The 19168-nt window shown below is 40.6% G+C and overlaps 1 protein-coding gene across 1 annotated transcript; it reads left to right on the top strand.

Moving 5' to 3' along the window:
• LOC103466761 (C-Jun-amino-terminal kinase-interacting protein 1-like) lies at window positions 1-18510 on the top strand. Its single transcript, XM_081608327.1, has 12 exons — window positions 1-392; window positions 5331-5406; window positions 7251-7835; window positions 8802-9353; window positions 11032-11316; window positions 14038-14113; window positions 14198-14364; window positions 15612-15715; window positions 15906-16016; window positions 16486-16556; window positions 16670-16768; window positions 17953-18510. Exons 1-12 carry the CDS (start codon window positions 321-323, stop codon window positions 18023-18025), a joined length of 2271 nt encoding a protein of 756 aa, XP_081464453.1. The 5' UTR covers window positions 1-320; the 3' UTR covers window positions 18026-18510.
• The last annotated feature ends 658 nt before the right edge of the window (window positions 18511-19168 follow it).

Genomic DNA, 19168 nt, shown 5'->3' with positions numbered 1-19168 from the left:
CTTCTGTATCTCTCGCTCATCTCAGTCCCGACTCCCTCCATCACAACTCAACACAATCCCTCTCCCTCTCCCTCTTCCTCTGCGTTGTGGTGATGAAGGTGATGTGACGGCGTGCAGGGCCAATCGTCGGGGAAGAGGGGCGTGGCCAGAGAAGGAGCTCAGAGCTGAACGATGCTCGGAGGACCGAGGAGGAAGAGGAGATGACAGGGAGGTAGAGGAGGGAGGGGGAGGCCTTGTCCGAGCCGAGGAGCGCCGATAAAGGAGGAGGAGGAGGAGGGAGGAAGCTGCTGCCTGTCGACGGAGGATCCACCTGCGCTGTCATGGATAAATACCGACCAAAGAGACCGACCAGCCTGAATCTGTTCCCACAGCTCCCACAAGCCGGCACCCAGGTAGGTCCGATCGGACCGGGCGGACCCACCCAGAGGTCGGCCGATAACTGGGTGACTGTGTGTGTGTGAGAGAGCATCTGTGTGTAATCGAGTGTGTCATTCGGGTCACATCCCCTCTCCCGGGATGCTGAATGTTCCTGATCGGTTCCAGGACTGAAGGAGTCAGAGTGGATCAGGGTGAAGTGATTCATCGAACGACGCCTGGCCGTGTTCGTCCCGGCTGCTGCTGATGCCGCTGCTGCTCTGCCATCTTGGGAAAATATTCAGTTGCAATCACGATAAATAGTGCCGATTCTGGGAAAAAACACGTCTGGACTGCTGACTCCAGAGCAGTAGAAGATCGGATTTAGCTCATCGTCTCGGGGTGTTTACAGAGACAGGAGGCAGGTCTGGTTCCGATCCAGCCAGACTCAGACAGAGGCTCTGAGAAGAGTCCACACCCCTTTAAAAATAAAGATTAGAATCTTAAAAAGAAATTATAATATGCATCTTTAAAGGGGCGGTATTATGCCAGGCATATAAAATCATTTTATGGCACAGTCAAGTAACCGTGTTACCTTCAGTTGTTTTGAAAATGCTGTAAATATCAAATATGACTTAAAGAGAACCTGTTATTATTTTACACTTACATTTGAGTCTCTGGTGCTTCTAAAATCAGCGTAAGCACTTAGAAAACTACCCAGCCAGTTAACATTTTTTGGTGTCGTTTCAAAAACCTTCGGAATGTGACATCACAAATCAGCTTGTTACCTAGCAACCCCAGCAGAGTTCCACCCGTAACCTAGCAACCCAATTGGAGGTCCAGCATGTTAGTTCAGCTGGTTTTACTGCTGTATGCGCTGTGCTGGAAAAGACAAGAGTGTTGTTGTTTATACATGCCATCCAGAAACCACTTGCTGCATTTTTGTTGTTTGTGCAGGATACTCCACTTCTGCTTTTCAGAGATGTACGGTTGTTTAATTGTGCATCTGTTTGCAGCTATTTTTACGTACGAGTGTGACTGAGTTGGGGGGTGTGGCCAGCAGCAGCTTGTTTGGATTGGAAGTTAGAAAAGGCCCTAAAACAGCTCAAAATAGTCTAACGGCAAACTAAAACCTCATTTTGTGCAAATAGTGTAGTGAATATGTTTTGTGTAGACCACAAGCCTATCCTAACATGTTCCAGGAAGCATAATAGGTAATCTTTAAAAGAAAATTGACATTACAATTTAACACCTTGAAATTGGGCGTCTGTCTCTTTAAGAAGCTTCTGTTCTTTCCAAAATGCCGCCTTCAGCACGTCATCACAACACTCCTCTTTGAACAACATTTTCTCCAGTGTTTCTCTGAGAAGTAGTTTGTATAATGAGCTCAGCAGATGTGCAGTTCCACCAGATGTTTGCTAATTGCTGTTAGCTAGTCTGAAGGAGCAGAGTGGGAAAGCTCGGAAACTGCAAAAGAGCTAATTCTTATCAAGTAGTTTTGATCTAGTTTCTAATTATATTAGTACACTTGAAATAAGTCAAAACTAATTTAAAGTAACTTTTTAGCGAGAATGAGGAAGTGTTTTCAGTAAATGTCTTAAATAAGTTAAATAATTTGCCAGTGGAGCCAGTATAAGATATTTGTACTAGAAACTAGAAAAAATACTTGGTAAGGTTTTTGTTTTTGCGTTGTGATGCCACCAGCCTCATACTTTGGTTTTCTCCCTGTTAAATATTTTGTTTCCAAGGATGAAACAAAATAGTAGATGGATATGTAAATATGGAATATGTGGGACATATTTGGATGGAATTTAATAAACTTTGTCTTCTTCCTCCTCCTATTCAAACTGGATATGAAGGTTTAATTTTTTATATGTTTGATTATTATTATGGTATATTTTCTTCTTAATTGTTTTACCTTTTCTCTGACAGTTTACTTGTTCAAAATAAATGAAGATTTAATTTAATTTCATTCATTGGTTAAACTGGTCCCAACATAGAACTTCAGAAGAGGCTAAACTTTCCTCAGTTTCATTTTTTATTTGTTTTGTTGAAGTTCTCATAAAATTAGTGTTTTTTACGACTTTATTCTTGTAATTAAAGATATGAAATTGTAGTCTATCCCTAGTATTCTGTTGAGTTCAAAATCCAAATAAATAGAAAAACAAGCATCACTCTGAACCATGGTAGCCCAAGAAGTGAATTGGTGAAAAAAACTCAAGATTTTTCTAAAATTAAATCTTCAAAAACTAAAAATGTAGTGACCCGGTCTTAGTTATAAGGCAGATAGTGGAACATGCAGCTTCAGAGTGTGAGCAAGAATTCAAAGTGAAAGGAAAACAAGATGGCCTCCAGCCCTCGTTACTCAGAACGAGTTAAAACCGGGGCTTCCCATCCCATAAAGCCCACATTTTCACTCACAGTGATCATAGAAATACATGAAGGTGATACTTTCAGAAATTAAGCAACCTTTTTTCACTGTGGGCTGTGTTCGGCTGCTGATGCTGCAGTATTTCAGTCTGATCCCTCGGGCAGAGCATCATCCTCAGCAGCAGCAGCAGCAAGTTCTGGAGTTCCTCCTTAAACGAGCCTCTTCCTGTTTACTGGGTCGGTTCCCAGTCCAGTCAGCCTTAGCAGAACTTGATGCAGTCAAATTAAAGGCTTCAAAGCTTTAAGGAGCACCAAATAATTACAAATCATTTCTTCAAAATAAGATTATAGTTCGCTAGGAGGAAGAAAATGGTGAATCTTTCCTTTAAATTTGAAATAAAAAAAAAACTTTTTGCTGTTTTTGAATCAAAATATCTTGAAAAAAGGCAGAATTATTGCAACACTTTTTCCAACTTTTTTCTCATAATTTGGATTGTTTCATCATGTCAGAGTTTCCTCATTATTTCAACCTTTTCTGATAATTTTGTCTTTTTTCTCATGATTTTTACTTTTATCCTCATAACTTGGATTGTTTCATCATGTCAGATATTTTCTCATCATTTAATCTTTTTTCTCATTTGGACATTTTGTCTCATAATTTATTTATTTTTCTTTTCATTGTCTAATTCTTATAAATTTGTATTTTCAAACTTTTTGTTGATCGTTTGACTTTTTTTCATCTTTTCTTCATTTTTTTTCAAAATCTTGTCTTTTTTTCTCATTTGAATATTTTTCTCATCATTTCTCTGAAATGATAAAACAATAAGGGTTAGAAAATTAAAAGAAAACAAACTTGTCCTTGGGCTTTTCTTAATATTTCTCATTATTTCAACTTTATTATAAATTTTTTAACATTTTCTCAACAATTAAACTTTTTTTCTTATTTAATCATTTTTATAATTTTGCCATTTTGAATTTTTTTTCTATTATTTTGACTCATTATTCCTGAATTGAATCATTTCTAACTTTTTCACATTATTTCAGTTTCTTTTTCATCTCCTTTTTTTCTTTGATTCAACATTTTTCCGTCATTTCAATGTTTTTCTCATCATTTTGACTTAAAAAAATCATTAAACACAGTTTTTTAATTAAGTTGGTTGTACCAACCAGGATTTATGCCAAGTTTAAGTTGGGAAAATAACATAAAATCCTTAAATCGACAGAAGAGACGGTCAAATTAATCTGTAGGTTCCTGCAGAAACACCAGGAGATTTTTCCCTGAGCTGTCCTGCTGGAGAGGAAGAGGAAGATCTGAACAAATAACACCCTAATAAATCCATTTAAGATCTCCACTCTGCAGGTTCTGACGGCTGCCAGCGGATCAGGGAAGGATGTGCTGAGTCGGCGTAACAGGACGCTTCATCGATTAGTTGGGTCTGTTTCAGTCGAGCAGCTCGCTGTGAGACAGAAGATCTGGACTCCTTCTGATCGTTGCCTCTCCGCTTCTGAGATTTATCAGCTGGAAAACGCAGCGAGTCGCGAGTCCAGTAACGGTTCTGGTCCAGTAACGGTTCTGGTTCCTCGTGCTGAGGATGCACACGGCAAAAACACAAAATCTTAATCAAATATTTTTGGTCTCGTTTATTAGTGCACTTGTAATAAAACAGAACTAACTTACAAGTTACAATGTAGGATTTTGTTTTAAGTAAAAAATTACTTAATATTGATGAAACTCTTACTTCTTACTGAAAAGTTATTTACAGTGTAGTTTTGTTTAAAGTGTACAAATATCTTTGCACTAGGAAGTAAACCATAAATATTTGGTAAGATTTTTTTGTTTTTGCAATGATTTCAAGGAAATTGATGAAAGAGACTCACAAAGTGTCCAGAACTGAAATGAATAAGACAACAGCTGAAAAACATAAATGCAGAACAACCATAAAATGACATAAACGCCCAGAAATCGACCAACAAGGACAAAAATAACAAAAACGAAAGAAAAAAATGATGAAAGATATGTATGAATTTTTAAAAAGCTGGGTCTGTTCTGGTTTAGAAATCCCTTTAAAGAACTTCAGTCTGACCTGTGATGTGAGTGATCGTCTTCATCTGTTCGTATAGTTTCTTTTTAAACCTGGGGAAATTCCTGCGGCTTACTGGGTCAGGCGTTTATATTTAGAGAAACTGAAAGAACTTCCAGCGATGAATGAAAACGTCTCTGGTGTGTTTGAGCTCAGAAAAGAGAAACGGCCTGTGTTTCGTGATGAAAGTCAAAATATTTATTTTTAGAGGTTTGGATCTGACAAACTGTTGCTCAGAGTTAACACGGTAACCATGGTAACCAGGTGTTAGACCAGCAGGACAAATTCATGATTATATGTTGTTTATTCTGGAGATATGCTGGTTCTGATTCTGGTTTGATCAAAACGTCAGAGATTTTTCAAGCAGTAAATCCATTTGGATGGATGGATGGATGGATGGATGGATGGATGGATGGATGGATGGATGGATGGATGGATGGATGGATGGATGGATGGATGGATGGATGGATGGATGGATGGATAGATGGATGGATGATCTTTCTCTCAACATGTTGTTTCTTTCAGGACTCCATCAACAACAACTCTTTGGGTAAAAAGGACAGCTGGAAGGACTCCCACTCTTCCTCCCCACACATCACAGGTACAACAAACAGACATGTGAAGGGTGCAACAAACATGCCAAGGGTGCAACAAACATGTAAAGGGTGCAACCATCATGTAAAGGGTGAAACCATCATGTAAAGGGTGCAACAAACATGCCAAGGGTGCAACAAACATACCAAGGGTGCAACAAACATACCAAGGGTGCAACCATCATGTAAAGGGTGCAACCATCATGTAAAGGGTGCAGCCATCATGTAAAGGGTGCAGCCATCATGTAAAGGGTACAACCATCATGTAAAGGGTGCAACCATCATGTAAAGGGTACAACAAACATACCAAGTGTGCAACCATCATGTAAAGGGTACAACCATCATGTAAAGGGTGCAGCCATCATGTAAAGGGTACAACAAACATACCAAGTGTGCAACCATCATGTAAAGGGTACAACCATCATGTAAAGGGTGCAACCATCATGTAAAGGGTGCAACCATCATGTAAAGGGTGCAACCATCATGTAAAGGGTACAACCATCATGTAAAGGGTGCAACCATCATGTAAAGGGTGCAACCATCATGTAAAGGGTGCAACCATCATGTAAAGGGTGCAACCATCATGTAAAGGGTACAACCATCATGTAAAGGGTGCAACCATCATGTAAAGGGTGCAACAAACATACCAAGGGTGCAACCATCATGTAAAGGGTGCAACCATCATGCCAAGTGTGCAACAAACCTGCAAAGGGTACAAACATCATGTAAAGGGTGCAACCAACATGCCAAGGATGCAACCATCATGTAAAGGGTCCAACCAACATGCCAAGGGTACAACAATCATGCCAAGTGTGCAACCATCATGCCAAGTGTGCAACAAACCTGCAAAGGGTACAACCATCATGTAAAGGGTGCAACCAACATGCCAAGGATGCAACCGACATGTCAAGGGTGCTACCATCATGCCAAGTGTGCAACAAACCTGCAAAGGGTACAACCATCATGTAAAGGGTGCAACCATCATGTAAAGGGTACTACCATCATGCCAAGTGTGCAACAAACCTGCTAAGGGTCCAACCAACATGCCAAGGGTGCAACCGACATGTCAAGGGTACAACCATCATGCCAAGGGTACAACCAACATGCCAAGGGTGCAACCATCATGTTAAAGGTGCTACCATCATGCCAAGTGTGCAACAAACCTGCTAAGGGTCCAACCAACATGTCAAGGGTGCAACCATCATGCCAAGTGTGCAACAAACCTGCAAAGGGTGCAACCAACATGCCAAGGGTCCAACCAACATGCCAAGGGTGCAACCGACATGTCAAGGGTGCAACCATCATGCCAAGTGTGCAACAAACCTGCAAAGGGTGCAACCAACATGCCAAGGGTCCAACCAACATGCCAAGGGTCCAACCAACATGTCAAGGGTACAACCAACATGCTAAGGGTGCAACCATCATGCCAAGTGTGCAACAAACCTGCAAAGGGTGCAACCGACATGTCAAGGGTACAACCAACATGCCAAGTGTGCTACAAACACTGCAGCTGTTTTTGTTGCACCCAGGGGTGTCGAAGTTTTGCAGATGCGATGGCAGGTTATTTCATGGACAGTACTTCAGCACCTTTTCTATGATTGCTGTGATCAAGCGACAGTCCGGTCAACATTAATGATAATGATTCTTTGTTAGCTGTTTCCTTCAGGCTCTCAGGCAGGAAGCTGTTAAGCCTCAGAGTTTAGAGTTGAGTAAGAGTTTGTAAAGAAAACAAAAGTTCCTGCAGCACCGGTCCAGACTAATCTTCTTACTACACGTATAATCTGCCTGTTTTCTGTTCTGCAGGTTGAGTAACACATAATCTGATGTTTTCTTTTTTTCTTTCTGCGTTCAGGAGATCCAGCACCTCAGGATGCCAAGCCAAAACCAGAGAACAAAGTCCGGCCCACAGCTCAGCGCCGGCCGGCACCAAAACCGCCCACTGTCGGCGCCTCCAACAGCAGAAACAACGCGCAGGCTGCCGCCTCAGCCGCAGACGCACGGGTCCGACCACGAGAACGGACGACATCCGCAGCCACGCAACCCTGCAGCACGCCGAGGAGTCAGCGGAGAGCCGCAGGAAGCGGGGGAGGCGGGAGAGGAGGAGGAGGGAGAGGAGCGATGAAGGAGAAGAACCTGGGAGAGCTCAGGGGCAACGGGACGGACCGGAGAGGGGGACGGCTGTGTGAGGACAAGGCGAAGGACAAAGACAGGAACGGACATCAGAGGCAGAGGGAGGTAAACGGGCCGAGAGGCCGGCCTGCTGAGGGGAGAGGAAGAGGAGGAGCGAAGATGAGCAGCAGAGGAGGAGCAGGCATCAAGTCCAACAACAAGCTGTCCAACCAGGAGGTTTACCTGCCTGCCATGGTGGTCCCACGCACACCTGTAGCAGCAAGGAGGCAGGAGAAGAGCCAGAACCAGGAGAAGAGCCAGAACCAAGGTGGGAAACGCCAGGCAGCACCTCCAGAGAGTTTAGAGAGAAACTAACAACTAGAGAAAGAGTAACTTCAACATGTTTTTACTCAAGAAAAGGAAAAGTAGCCGTCTGAGACATTTTCAAGAGAAAAAAAGTATTTGGTGAAAAATCTACTCAAGTAATGAGTAACTGATCAAATTATCAACCATTTAATATTTAAAAATTACATAATCAGACCAAAATATACATTTCTGTGGAAATTCTTTGTATTTTAAGGACATGAATGAAAATAATTAATAGTAACAAAGTTCAAGAAACAAAAAATAAAATCAGGCAAAGAAAGTTTTTCCAAATCAATTCCTTTCAATAAAAAGTGTGTGTGTGTGTGTGGGGTGGGGGGGTGGGTTATGCACGCGTGTGAATGCTTGTGTGTGTGCGGTTAATTTCTGGGTTGAAACATGTTTGTTTTTCATCCAGTGGGTAGAAAACCCAGAAGTTTCACTGAAGAAAGAGTAGAAATACTTCAACATATCTTCATTCTAGTGAAAGTAAAAAGCAGCCTTCAAAGATATTAGTCAAATAATAGTTTAAAAAATACTTGGTAAAAAGGCGACTCAAGTGTTAATTCTGTAAAGTGACATCAGACCAAAAAATGTGTCTGTGGTTAAGAATAACAAGGAAATCATTATTAATAAGAGCTGATTTAAGATTGGAAGAGATCTGGATCTCTTTTTTCAGCACCATTTCATTTATACACTGCAAAAACACAAAATCTTAAAAGTATTTTTGGTCTAGTTTCTAGTGCAAATATCTTAGTACATTTGAAATCAGAAAAACAACTTAAACGTAACATTTTAGCAAGATATAGGAGCTTGTTTAAGTAAAAAAATAAAAACTATGAAAGAGAGAAAAAAGAAAAACAATAAATCATGTGATTATTTGATATTGATTATTGCGGCAGGTCTTACCAACTCTGATTTGTTTTCTCAGGCCAAAACCATGACAGAACCCAGGAGAACCCCCCTGCTGCGCTGTCCCGGTCCAGCAGTGAGGGGGGGTCCAACCGGATGTCCCTGAGTTCAGACACAGAGGGGCCCCCTCCTGGACCGCTCCATCCCTCTCTGTCCTGCAGAACCAACCCAGACATCCGAGAAGAAGACGGGGAAGGAGATCCGACTCCCTCTGCGCCCGTCCAGAACCGCCCGCCACGCACGTCGGCAGACAAGGACAAACCAGAGACGGACCGTACCGCCGCAGAGACGGGCGCAGGCGGGGACAAAGCTGAAGACACAGTGGACGCTAAGTTGGACCGAACCCGACCGAAGAGCGAGGCGGCGGCCGGGCTGAGCTACGAATCGGTAAAATACACGCTGGTGGTGGACGAGCAGGCGCAGCTGGAGCTGGGCCAGCTGAAGGACTGCCTGCACGGACCCAACGAGCACGAGGACAGCGACGCCGAGACCGTCTACCAGTCGGCCAACGAGGAGGAAGACCCCGAGTACGAGGAGGAGAGGAGGAAGAGTGAGGAGGCCAGGAAGCTAGGTAGAAACAGAGGAGCTGCTTTATCGGTCGGTCAGTCAGTCAGTCAGTCAGTCAGTCAGTCAGTCCAACAATCAGTCAGTCAGTCAGTCCAACAATCAGTCAGTCAGTCCAACAATCAGTCAGCCAGTCAGTCAGTCAGTCAGTCAGTCAGTCAGTCAGTCAGTCAGTCAGTCAGTCAGTCCAACAATCAGTCAGTCAGCCAGTCAGTCAGTCAGTCCAACAATCAGTCAGTCAGTCAGTCAGTCAGTCAGTCATAGCACATTTCAGCAACAAGGCATTTCAAAGTTCTTTACATCATAAAAACACAAAAGTCAGAACAAACAGTCAGTAACTGAAACGTTACATTTAGTCAAGTTAAATTTTTATTATGTTTTGACAGCAACTCCAACCAGCTGGGTTTCTGGTCTTGACTTAAAGGATCTCAATGTTTCGGCTGTTTTGTGGTTTTCTGGAAGTTTCTTCCAGATTTGTGGTGCATAGAAGCTGAATGCTGCTTCTCCATGTTTGGTTCTGGTTCTGGATGCAGAGCAGAACCAGACGACCTGAGAGGTCTGGAAGGTTGCTATGACAACAGCAGATCTTTAATGTGTTGTGGTGCTGAGCCGTTCAGTGATTTATAAACTAACAGTATTGAAAGTCTATTCTCTGAGCTACAGGGAGCCAGAGGAAGGACTTTAGAACTGGGTGATGTTCTCTAACTTCCTGGTTTTAGTCAGAACTCCCGCAGCAGCGTCTGGATCTGATTGGTGTTTTTAGGCAGACCGACTAAAGATAAACGCATGGATGAGTTTCTCTAGATCAGAATTAGTCCTCTAATCTTGGAGATGTTCTTCAGGTGTTAAGTTGTAAGGGCGATTCCCCTAACCCTAACCCTTAACTGCGCATGTGTCGGATGTGAGGTAATGGGAGGCGGGGCTAGAACTGCAGTTTTTCCTTCTGTTGTGAGAGGAGCGCTGGGCATGTTGTTAACTATGTTAATGAAGCCCAGTAAAGTGTGGATGCTAACATCAGCAGTGTGATTTTTGAGTCAACAATAGAAGGCCGACTTTGTAACTGTCTTTATGTGGCTCTGAAGGTTCAGATCGGAGTTCATCACTGCTCCCAGGTTTCTGGACCCAAATCCCAGAATATATTGCTAAAAAGAAAGACTAAGCAGCTTCTGTTTCCAAAATTTAACAAAATTATTTTTGCTTTAAAGGGGATTTCATATTTTTTATACGTTCATTTACGTCTGAACTGCTTCTAAAAAACATCCCAAGCGCTTAAAAAAATCACCCTTTGGCAATAAATTAATGCGTTTTGGTGTCTGAAAAATCAACCGTTTCTAAAAACTACAGATCATTACGTCACGTGTGCCATCAGTTAGCACCTTTACTGTTGTAATAAGGGGTTCAATGAAGGCTCTAACGTATAAAAATCTGCATTTCTTTCTGTTCACTATTATTTTAATCTTGATTTGTAGTTCTTGATTCTACGTTTACTTCATTTTCAGTAATGTTTTCAAAGTTTTTAACATTTTTATATGAAGGCAAGTATCATTTGCATAGAGGTAAATAAGGAATTTCTTCTTTAAACTGGAGGAAGATAGAAAGGGCCAAACACAAAACCTGGTGGAACACCAGAACTGTAAGAAAAGCAACTAACACTGTGCTTTCTACTACTTGTTTTCTGATTCAAGAAAGGAGAAAAGAGGAGGAGAAACAAAGACAAGAGGAGAAGAAGAGAAAAAAAGAGGAGGAGGAGGCAAAGAGGAGGAAGGAGGAGGACCTAAAGAGGAGGAGGGAGGAGGAGGTGAAGAGAAGGAGGGAAGTAGTTGCAGTTGCACGGGTCTGCAAGCAGTCCAAGGTTTCGTCGGCCACAACTTCAGAGGAAGACGAGTCTAATGGAGGAGGAAGAGGCCCCAGAAGCAGGAAGTTCCTCAACCTGTTCACCGCCAACAGCAGCAGCCCGTACAGCGCCACAGGTGAGTTTACCTGCAGATATTCCCTTCTCACTGAGCGCTGTTGTCACGAATAGAGGAAAAATAAGCCGGTTGCATAAAATGTACCAAGCTGTACCAAACCAAATTCTTGTCTTTATTTAGTGATTAACATGATTCCAAGGCACTGAACTCTTAAGCATGAACAAGTTTCAGCTTGTAATCCATAAAAATTAAGATATAAATAAATAAAAAAAAACACAAAAATTATTATAGTTTTTTTCTTAATATGAACCCAGGAAGATTTTTTTAAGGAGTTTTCTGTCCATTTCTGATGGTTTAGTGATTCCTGATATTATGTTTCAACCATCTCTGTTCATATTTTCAAGGTTTTCTAAAAATAGTGCATTTTAAATCAAAAGCTCCTGCTGGAGGACAGTTCAAAGTGGACAAATGTCGGCACTAGAAGCAGAGTTTTAAATGCGTGGTACCTGAAATTTGATAGGCTTTTAAATATTGCATATTGCATCCTCTGCAGTGTTGCTGTCGGACGCAGTCGTTTTATGGTGACCACTGTGAGTTGATATATTGCACAGCTGTAGTTCTGAATTAAAAACTACAATCCTCCAGGAATGTGGAGCATTAACACATTTTAAGCATGGAAAAACAAAGTTGCATGTTTTCTATGAGTTTGCACGCATGTCAGGTCTATTTCAAGGTATACAGTGTTAATCCACAATACAAAAATATATGAAAATGCATATATTAAAGCCATAAAGTAACATGTTTCAAACAGTTCAGTAGTCAGATTATTTGATTAAAAGCTGCAGAAAGCAGAAACGTTGCTGTGGCAGGTAAATAGAGATGATCTGCACTGGCTGTGGGTTGCAGATAATTTTATTAGCCTTATTATAAACAGTTTAAATAGTTAACATGCTTGAATTCCTGACATCAACGGATAAACCCTCTACTGTACAAGACTGTAGCATAGAAATACTATTCAGTTATCAAAAGTAAAAAAAATTCACTCAAGTCGTGGAAATAGAGGAATAGGAAAATTATTCAGATGTTGGAACAGAACCGGTTGCTTTAAAGTACCGTATTTTCCGCACTATAAGGCACCTAAAAACCTTCAATTTCCTCAAAAGCCGACAGTGCGTCTTATAATCCGGTGCGCCTTATTTATGGACCAATATTGAGCCACATCAGGTCTAGCAACTACGGTAAGCAGCCGCCGACTTCATTTTTGCCCGTAGAAGAAGAAGCGCGCGGTGCATGCTGGGATAGTTGTCAGAACGCTGGTTTGTTAAAGTTTGACTGACCTATCTACCCACCAACCGTCTAGAATCAGGTCGTCTGCAGGTCATTTAGCACCACGTTCTCCACGAACATGTTGTGCGCGAACGGAGACGGGTGACCATCGTCCGCCTACGCCCCGACCCAGTTGCGGAAGGCTCTCCTCACCGACCGGAGTTGGACTGTTTTGTTGACATTCCAAACAAAACAGTGCAGCAACAGTGCAAAATTTTGTGCAGCGCCATCTAGTGGATGCATGACGTAACTCCAGCCTCTACTGTAGCGTCTATTCTATGCGCCTTATACTGCAGTGCGCCTTATATATGAAAAAAGTTTTAAAATAGCCCATTCATTGAAGGTGTGCCTTATAATCCGGTGCGCCTTATAGTGCGGAAAATACAGTAACTGGATTATATGAATTAAACCAGAATTAAACTGAATAATTATTATAGATCTGTTTACTACCACTCAGTGATTTTGCATGACAGATTTCCAGCTCCAGCCCTAAAGCGTCAAACCTTTCCTCCTCAGAAATGTTGAAGTTTTCATTGCTTTCTGAACAACGAGGCTCAAAAATGTAGAACCAGCTCCTCCTCCTTCATTTCTCCATCTCACTTCTTCCTCCAAAACAGCAGATAAATCCTCAAATCTTTACTGAAATCGCTCACATCTTCACTATGCTTCTGTGTATTCAGCCTTAGTTGTTTACATTTTGACTTTCCCTGTTTACATCACAAGATGGCGCCAGACTTTGACCCAATTACTACAGACGAAAACAGCAATGCTGTTAAATTTGTAATAGTCTGTGAGGAATGTTTATTTTTAAAAGTTCATGTTTTTACATCATGTAAGTGGTTTTATCCTGTCAGTGAGGAGAACACAGTAAAATCAGCTTTAATTCAACACTTAGTCAGTTTCAACACGGAGTCAGTTTCAACACGGAGTCAGGTCCCAGTTTTAAAGTTACAGTGAACTATAGAGTAAAACTTGATTAACTCTCACAATTATTAATCTAATTTTATGTAAATAACATGCTGTTTCTGTGCTAAGCTTAATACGTTGGTAAGACCAGGAAGATGTTTCTTATCCTACAAGTATTTATATATTAAGTCTTAGCTGTAAAGCTGAGAAATATTTAAATGTCTTAAGTTATTGTTGATTTCAATAAATATTTATGTTGAATAGGTTTACAACAAAACAGCATATAATTACATTATATTTTTTACACTCAGTTTGGATCATTTTCAGTCACACGGGCTTATGGTGTTATATTAACTCAGGAAGAGATCAGTGTTTCAACTTGTCAAATGTTAAAGGAAATGCAAAGAGTAAAAAAATACCTATTTTAACTCTGAATATTTTCACCAACATAATGAGACATTTTACTGTCACCGTTGTTGAATCGACTCTTACAGAGTTCATGTTGAATATTTGACAGTTGGGGTGTGAAGTTGGCTTTTTGTTCCTCAGGTGCCGGCTCGTTTGGTGTGTTTTCCTGCGTTCTGGACGGCGTGGAGAGGCAGCAGAGCCACCGGGCCGTCTACAGGTCAGCACAAACACAACACAGACCCAACTGACAGAGTGAATGAAAATCATCACAGATCGCAGCTGACTCTGTCTCTGTCTGCAGGTTTGTTCCCCGTCACGCAGACGAGCTGCAGCTGGAAACGGACGACCCGGTCCTGATGCTGAAGCAGAGCGAGGATCTGTGGTGTCAGGGCTACAACATGAGGACCGGGGCCACCGGCATCTTCCCGGCCTTCTACGCCGTCAGGGTGCCCAAAGACGGGAGCCACGGTACGCCAGGGTGGCAGGAAGGGGTCCAGTCTTCCTAAACTGGAAGAAGAGATTATTTTAATTCTTTACAGTAACATCAAACCAGTTTAAAAAAGTCTGTGACTAACTATAACAAGGAGATGCTTTATTCTTAAGGGAGAGATCTGGGTCTGATTTTTCAGCACTACTTCATTTATACACTGCAAAAACCAGAGTTATGTAGTAACTAACTACATTTATTCAATAAGATTTACTTTTAAAAAAACAAAAGGTACTTCTAGGAGTATTTTTACTACGCTGTACTTTTTACTCTTACTTGAGTAAAATTTCTGGATTTTCTACCAACTGAGTGAAAATCAAACATGTTTTAACGAAAAATCCACCAGACACAGAAACACATCTGCACTTTTTATTAAAGTTTAATTAGTTTTTTTAATTGAAAGAAACTGATTTGGAAAAATTTTATTTTTCCTGATTGTGTTTTTTTTTGTTCCTTATATGAATTATTGTCTTTTTGGTCCTCAAAGAAGTTTCCTCTTAACTTCATATTTTGGTCGTCTGTTGATGTAATTTCAAAATATTAAGTGATTGATAATTTGATCAGTTACCAAATACGTTTTACTCTTACTTGAGTCATTTCTTGGACGGCTACTTTTTACGTTTACTTAGGTAAAAATATGTTGAAGCTGTGCTACTTTTACTTTAGTATAATTTTTGGAAACTTTACCACCTCTGGCAAAAACACAAAATCTTACAATGTATTTTTGGTTTCGTTTCTAGTGGAAATATCTTAGTATGCTTGAAATAAGACAAAAACGAACTTACAAGTAACTTTTCAGCAAGATACAGGAGTTTGTTAATGATTAATTAATTTCATAATATTGATAGAAACGTACCAGTTCCATTAGCAGATTATTTTACTGATTAGATATTTTTTATGTAACTAGTGAAATAATCTGTCAGTGGAACTAGAACTCAGTTATGTGTTATAAGTGTATTAGAATATTTGCGCTAAATTAAAATATTTGATCTGATTTTGTGTTTTTTGCACAAAAAAATTCAAATAATATCTTGTTACAGTGTCAAAATCTCAAAATGTGAAAATGTGGAAAAATCCAGCCTCAAGCTAAGAAAACTGAACAAAATAGCAATAAATAAACATTTTCCAAGACTCCGCAGTGCCACAGTTATTAACATTTTAAAATAAACGTAGCTGAAACATTTATATGTGTTTATTATTTATTGGTGTTCCTTTATTTGCCTTTCAGTCCGTAACGACGGCTGGACGGAGCAGTTTGTGGTTCGGTTTCTGGGCTCAGTTCAGGTTCCCATCCACATGGGAAACGACGTCCTGTGTGCAGCGATGCAAAAGGTACAAAAAAACAATCTGTGTTAAACAGTTCTTACAGCATCTGGCTTTTCAAATAAATTTACTTTCATCTTAAAGACAAAACTCAACAATTATCTGCAAGAGATAAATTCTAACTTTGTGTTTGTTTCTGTGTTTGTCTGCTGCAGATATGCAGGTTTTTTTCTGACTGTCTGTCTGTTTGCTCTAACAGGTTGTGTGTAACAGGCGGTCAGCCGGTCAGCTGCCGTCAGCCTGTGTGCTGGAGGTCAGCGTGAAAGGCATGAAGATGATCGTTCAGGACCAGTGCCACTCTGTTCACCGGGTGAGTCCAATCATTCGGTTTCTCTTTACATCAGCTAGAACTTCCAATGAAGCTGAAAAAAGGTCCGCAGTTCTCAAAAAATTGAGCAGAGATCAATCTGGAGAGCATGAAAACAATTAAATGTCTCAATTTAACATTTTAGTTTTATGGGAAAAAGAGAAAAAAGGAAAAAATGGGAGTCGCAGCACAGAGCCATGAGGAACACCAGAGAAGAATGATTTTAATTTGTGGAGTTGAATTGTTTGTCTCTGTGTCACAAAACCTGAACTTTGTTTGTCCTTAAGCCACTTTATTACCACTGTAACCAACACATTACATTTTAAATGCAAAAATTTTAATTGATGTGAGCAAATTATTGCATCACAAAAGAATGAAAAACAGATTTCCAAGCACAGATCCCTGAGGAACACCATTGAAAATGAATTACAAGATTCCTTGGATTAATTAAATGTGCTTCTGTGTCTGTCAGGGAGACCAGTGTTTCCATTTCTTCCAGTTGAAGAACATCTCATTCTGCGGCTGCCATCCCAAACACAGCCGGTGAGCTCAGCGTACCTGAATCGTCTCACACACCTGGAACTGTCTCAATTCTCTCTGTTGGGTCACTGCACATCTCATCAGCTGGAAATCTTCTCATTTTGGTTTTGCTGCAGGTACTTTGGATTCATCACCAAACATCCCGACCAGCAGCGCTTCGCCTGCCATGTGCTGATGTCAGACACCACCTTGCATCCTCTGGCAGAGTCTGTTCGGTGAGAAAGACACGCCGACGGTTTCTGCTCCCACATTTTACCTCTTGGCTTCAGAGAGGAAGCCGTTAAAATAAACATCACATCACAGTCAGTTCTTCTGTTAGATTTGCTATTTTGATGCTCATTGATCATAACTATTATTTGTCAGTGTATTTCAAGTGCCAAACAAAATTATTTAAGGAAAAATAAATAAACTGCACTGACTTGACTTCAGAAGTGATTAGAGTTTAAAATGTTTCTTTGATTCCTGGAAGGGAATCAAAATATGTTTCCACATTCATTTTGAGTTCACACCTGTTTTAGTGATAATGATGAAACTGGAAGATTTTAGAGGATTTAGTGAGATTCCTGATATTTGGTACAATGAAAAAGAGCAAAAATGAGTTACTGAAGAAAGGTAACAGTCAGGAGGAGAAAAGAAAAAAATGGACGGACGGACGGACGGACGGACGGACGGATGGATGGATAGTTGGATAACTAGATGGATGGATGGATAGATAGTTGGATAACTAGATGGACGGACGGATGGATGGATAACTAGTTGAATGGATGGATGGATAACTGGTTGGTTGGTTGGATGGATGGATGGATGGATGGATGGATGGATGGATGGATGGATGGATGGATGGATGGATGGATGGATGGATGGATAACTGGATGGATGGATGGATGTATAACTGGATGGATGGATGGATAGTTAATAACTGGATGGATGGATGGATGGATGGATAACTAGATGGATGGATAACTAGATGGATGGATAACTGGATGGATGGATAGTTGACAACTGGATGGATGGATGGATAACTGGATGGATAACTGGATGGATGGATAGTTGATAACTGGATGGATGGATGGATGACTGGATGGATGGATAGTTGATAACTGGATGGACGGATGGATGGATAACTGGATGGCTGGATAGTTAATAACTGGATGGATGGATGGATGGATGGATAATTGGATGGATGGATGGATAGTTGATAACTGGATGGATGGATGGATGGATGGATGGATGGATGGATGGATGGATGGATGGATGGATGGATAGTTGATAACTGGATGGATGGACGGATGGATAACTGGATGGATGGATAGTTGATAACTGGATGGACGGACGGATAACACAGATGGATGAACTGGTTCCCCCAGTGAGTAATCTGATTACTTGCTGCTCTGTGCAGACGGGCGTTCCAGCAGTTCTACAAGGAGCACGTCGGTTACTCCTGTCCCACTGAGGACATCTTCATCGAATGACCCGTCCTCCTCCTCATCGTCCTCTTCCTCAGACTGAAGCCTCACCGTGTGCATGCTACGCCGGCCTTACGCCCGGACTGGACCACCAGAACTTCCTCTCTGCATGGTGGGTTCATTCAGCGTTCTGACCGGTCCGAGTCGCCGGGCGAATCCCTCTGAGGACCAAAACGACTGAACTCACTGAAACGTCCCCAATAATCACTTTATATTCACCATTTATTAACAGAAGTTACTTACATGTACCCATGCTTGGATATTTTACTCACCGTTTAAAACTTCAGTCACAAAGAAACGACTAGAAAAATCACTAAAAGGACACAAAACAGCAGAGATGCTTTAAAAGACCACTAGGTGGCGCCAAACAGCTTTAAAAGGTGGAAACAACTGGGAGAAGAAGAAGAAAGCTTGAAAACTAAACAGAAAAAAAGGCACAAAAAGCTGCTTTTACTCTAATATTAGTGCAGCTTGCAGGCCCACAATCCAAAGGTAGTCTATACTAAAAGTTTCAGCAAAAAAAATGTTTTTTTTTGCAGCTTAAATAATAAAAATATAATTTATATAAGGCCTCATAACAGTGATGGCATATTAGGACCATTCCGGATAGAAAAAAAGGAATAAATTCCCACCGAAAAGCTCAGAAATTTTGAGATTGATCTCAAGTTTCCTTATTTTTTCTATACATTTTCTAGAAAAACTCAGCTATTTCTGAGCTTTAAAAGTTGAAAATTTGCTAGAAGAAAAATTTTAATTTTCTAGAAAAAAACAAGAAAATTCTTGAGCTTGAAAAGTCAACAAATTGCCAAAAAAATAAAAACTCAGAAATTTTTAGATAAATCTTAGAAATTTTCTAGTACAAAATACTAGGACATTTCTGAGTTTCAAAAGTCAAAAATATTTGACTTGAGTTTTAAAGTTGAAAATGTCGGGACTTTTGAAACTCAGAAATTTCCAAGTTTTTTTTTTTTTTTTTTAGAAATCTACTGAAATTAATCTCAAAATTATTGAGGTTTTTTTTACAAGCAAACTTTTGACTTTTGGAGCTAAGAATGTCATTGTTTTTCTAAATCATTTCTGAGATTATTCTCAAAATTATTGAGTTTTGTTGGTGGAAATTTTACTCCTTTTTTCCCCTCTATTGACGAT

The sequence above is a fragment of the Poecilia reticulata genome, chromosome 6 (genome assembly GCF_904066995.2).
Source record: "Poecilia reticulata chromosome 6, P_reticulata-male-v2, whole genome shotgun sequence".
In the NCBI taxonomy this organism is placed as follows: domain Eukaryota; kingdom Metazoa; phylum Chordata; class Actinopteri; order Cyprinodontiformes; family Poeciliidae; genus Poecilia; species Poecilia reticulata.
The sequence above is the reverse complement of the archived record's forward strand: the minus strand, read 5'-3'. Positions and strand labels throughout refer to the sequence as shown.

What these genes read in the sequence shown, in the direction of transcription:
- LOC103466761 (XM_081608327.1), top strand. Translation starts at nt 321, where the DNA reads ATGGATAAATACCGACCAAAGAGACCGACCAGCCTGAATCTGTTCCCA. An exon ending in CAGCCCGTACAGCGCCACAG is followed by an intron (nt 11,317 to 14,037) that starts GTGAGTTTACCT and finishes TTTGTTCCTCAG; the next exon opens with GTGCCGGCTCGTTTGGTGTG. An exon ending in TGTGTGCAGCGATGCAAAAG is followed by an intron (nt 15,716 to 15,905) that starts GTACAAAAAAAC and finishes TTGCTCTAACAG; the next exon opens with GTTGTGTGTAACAGGCGGTC.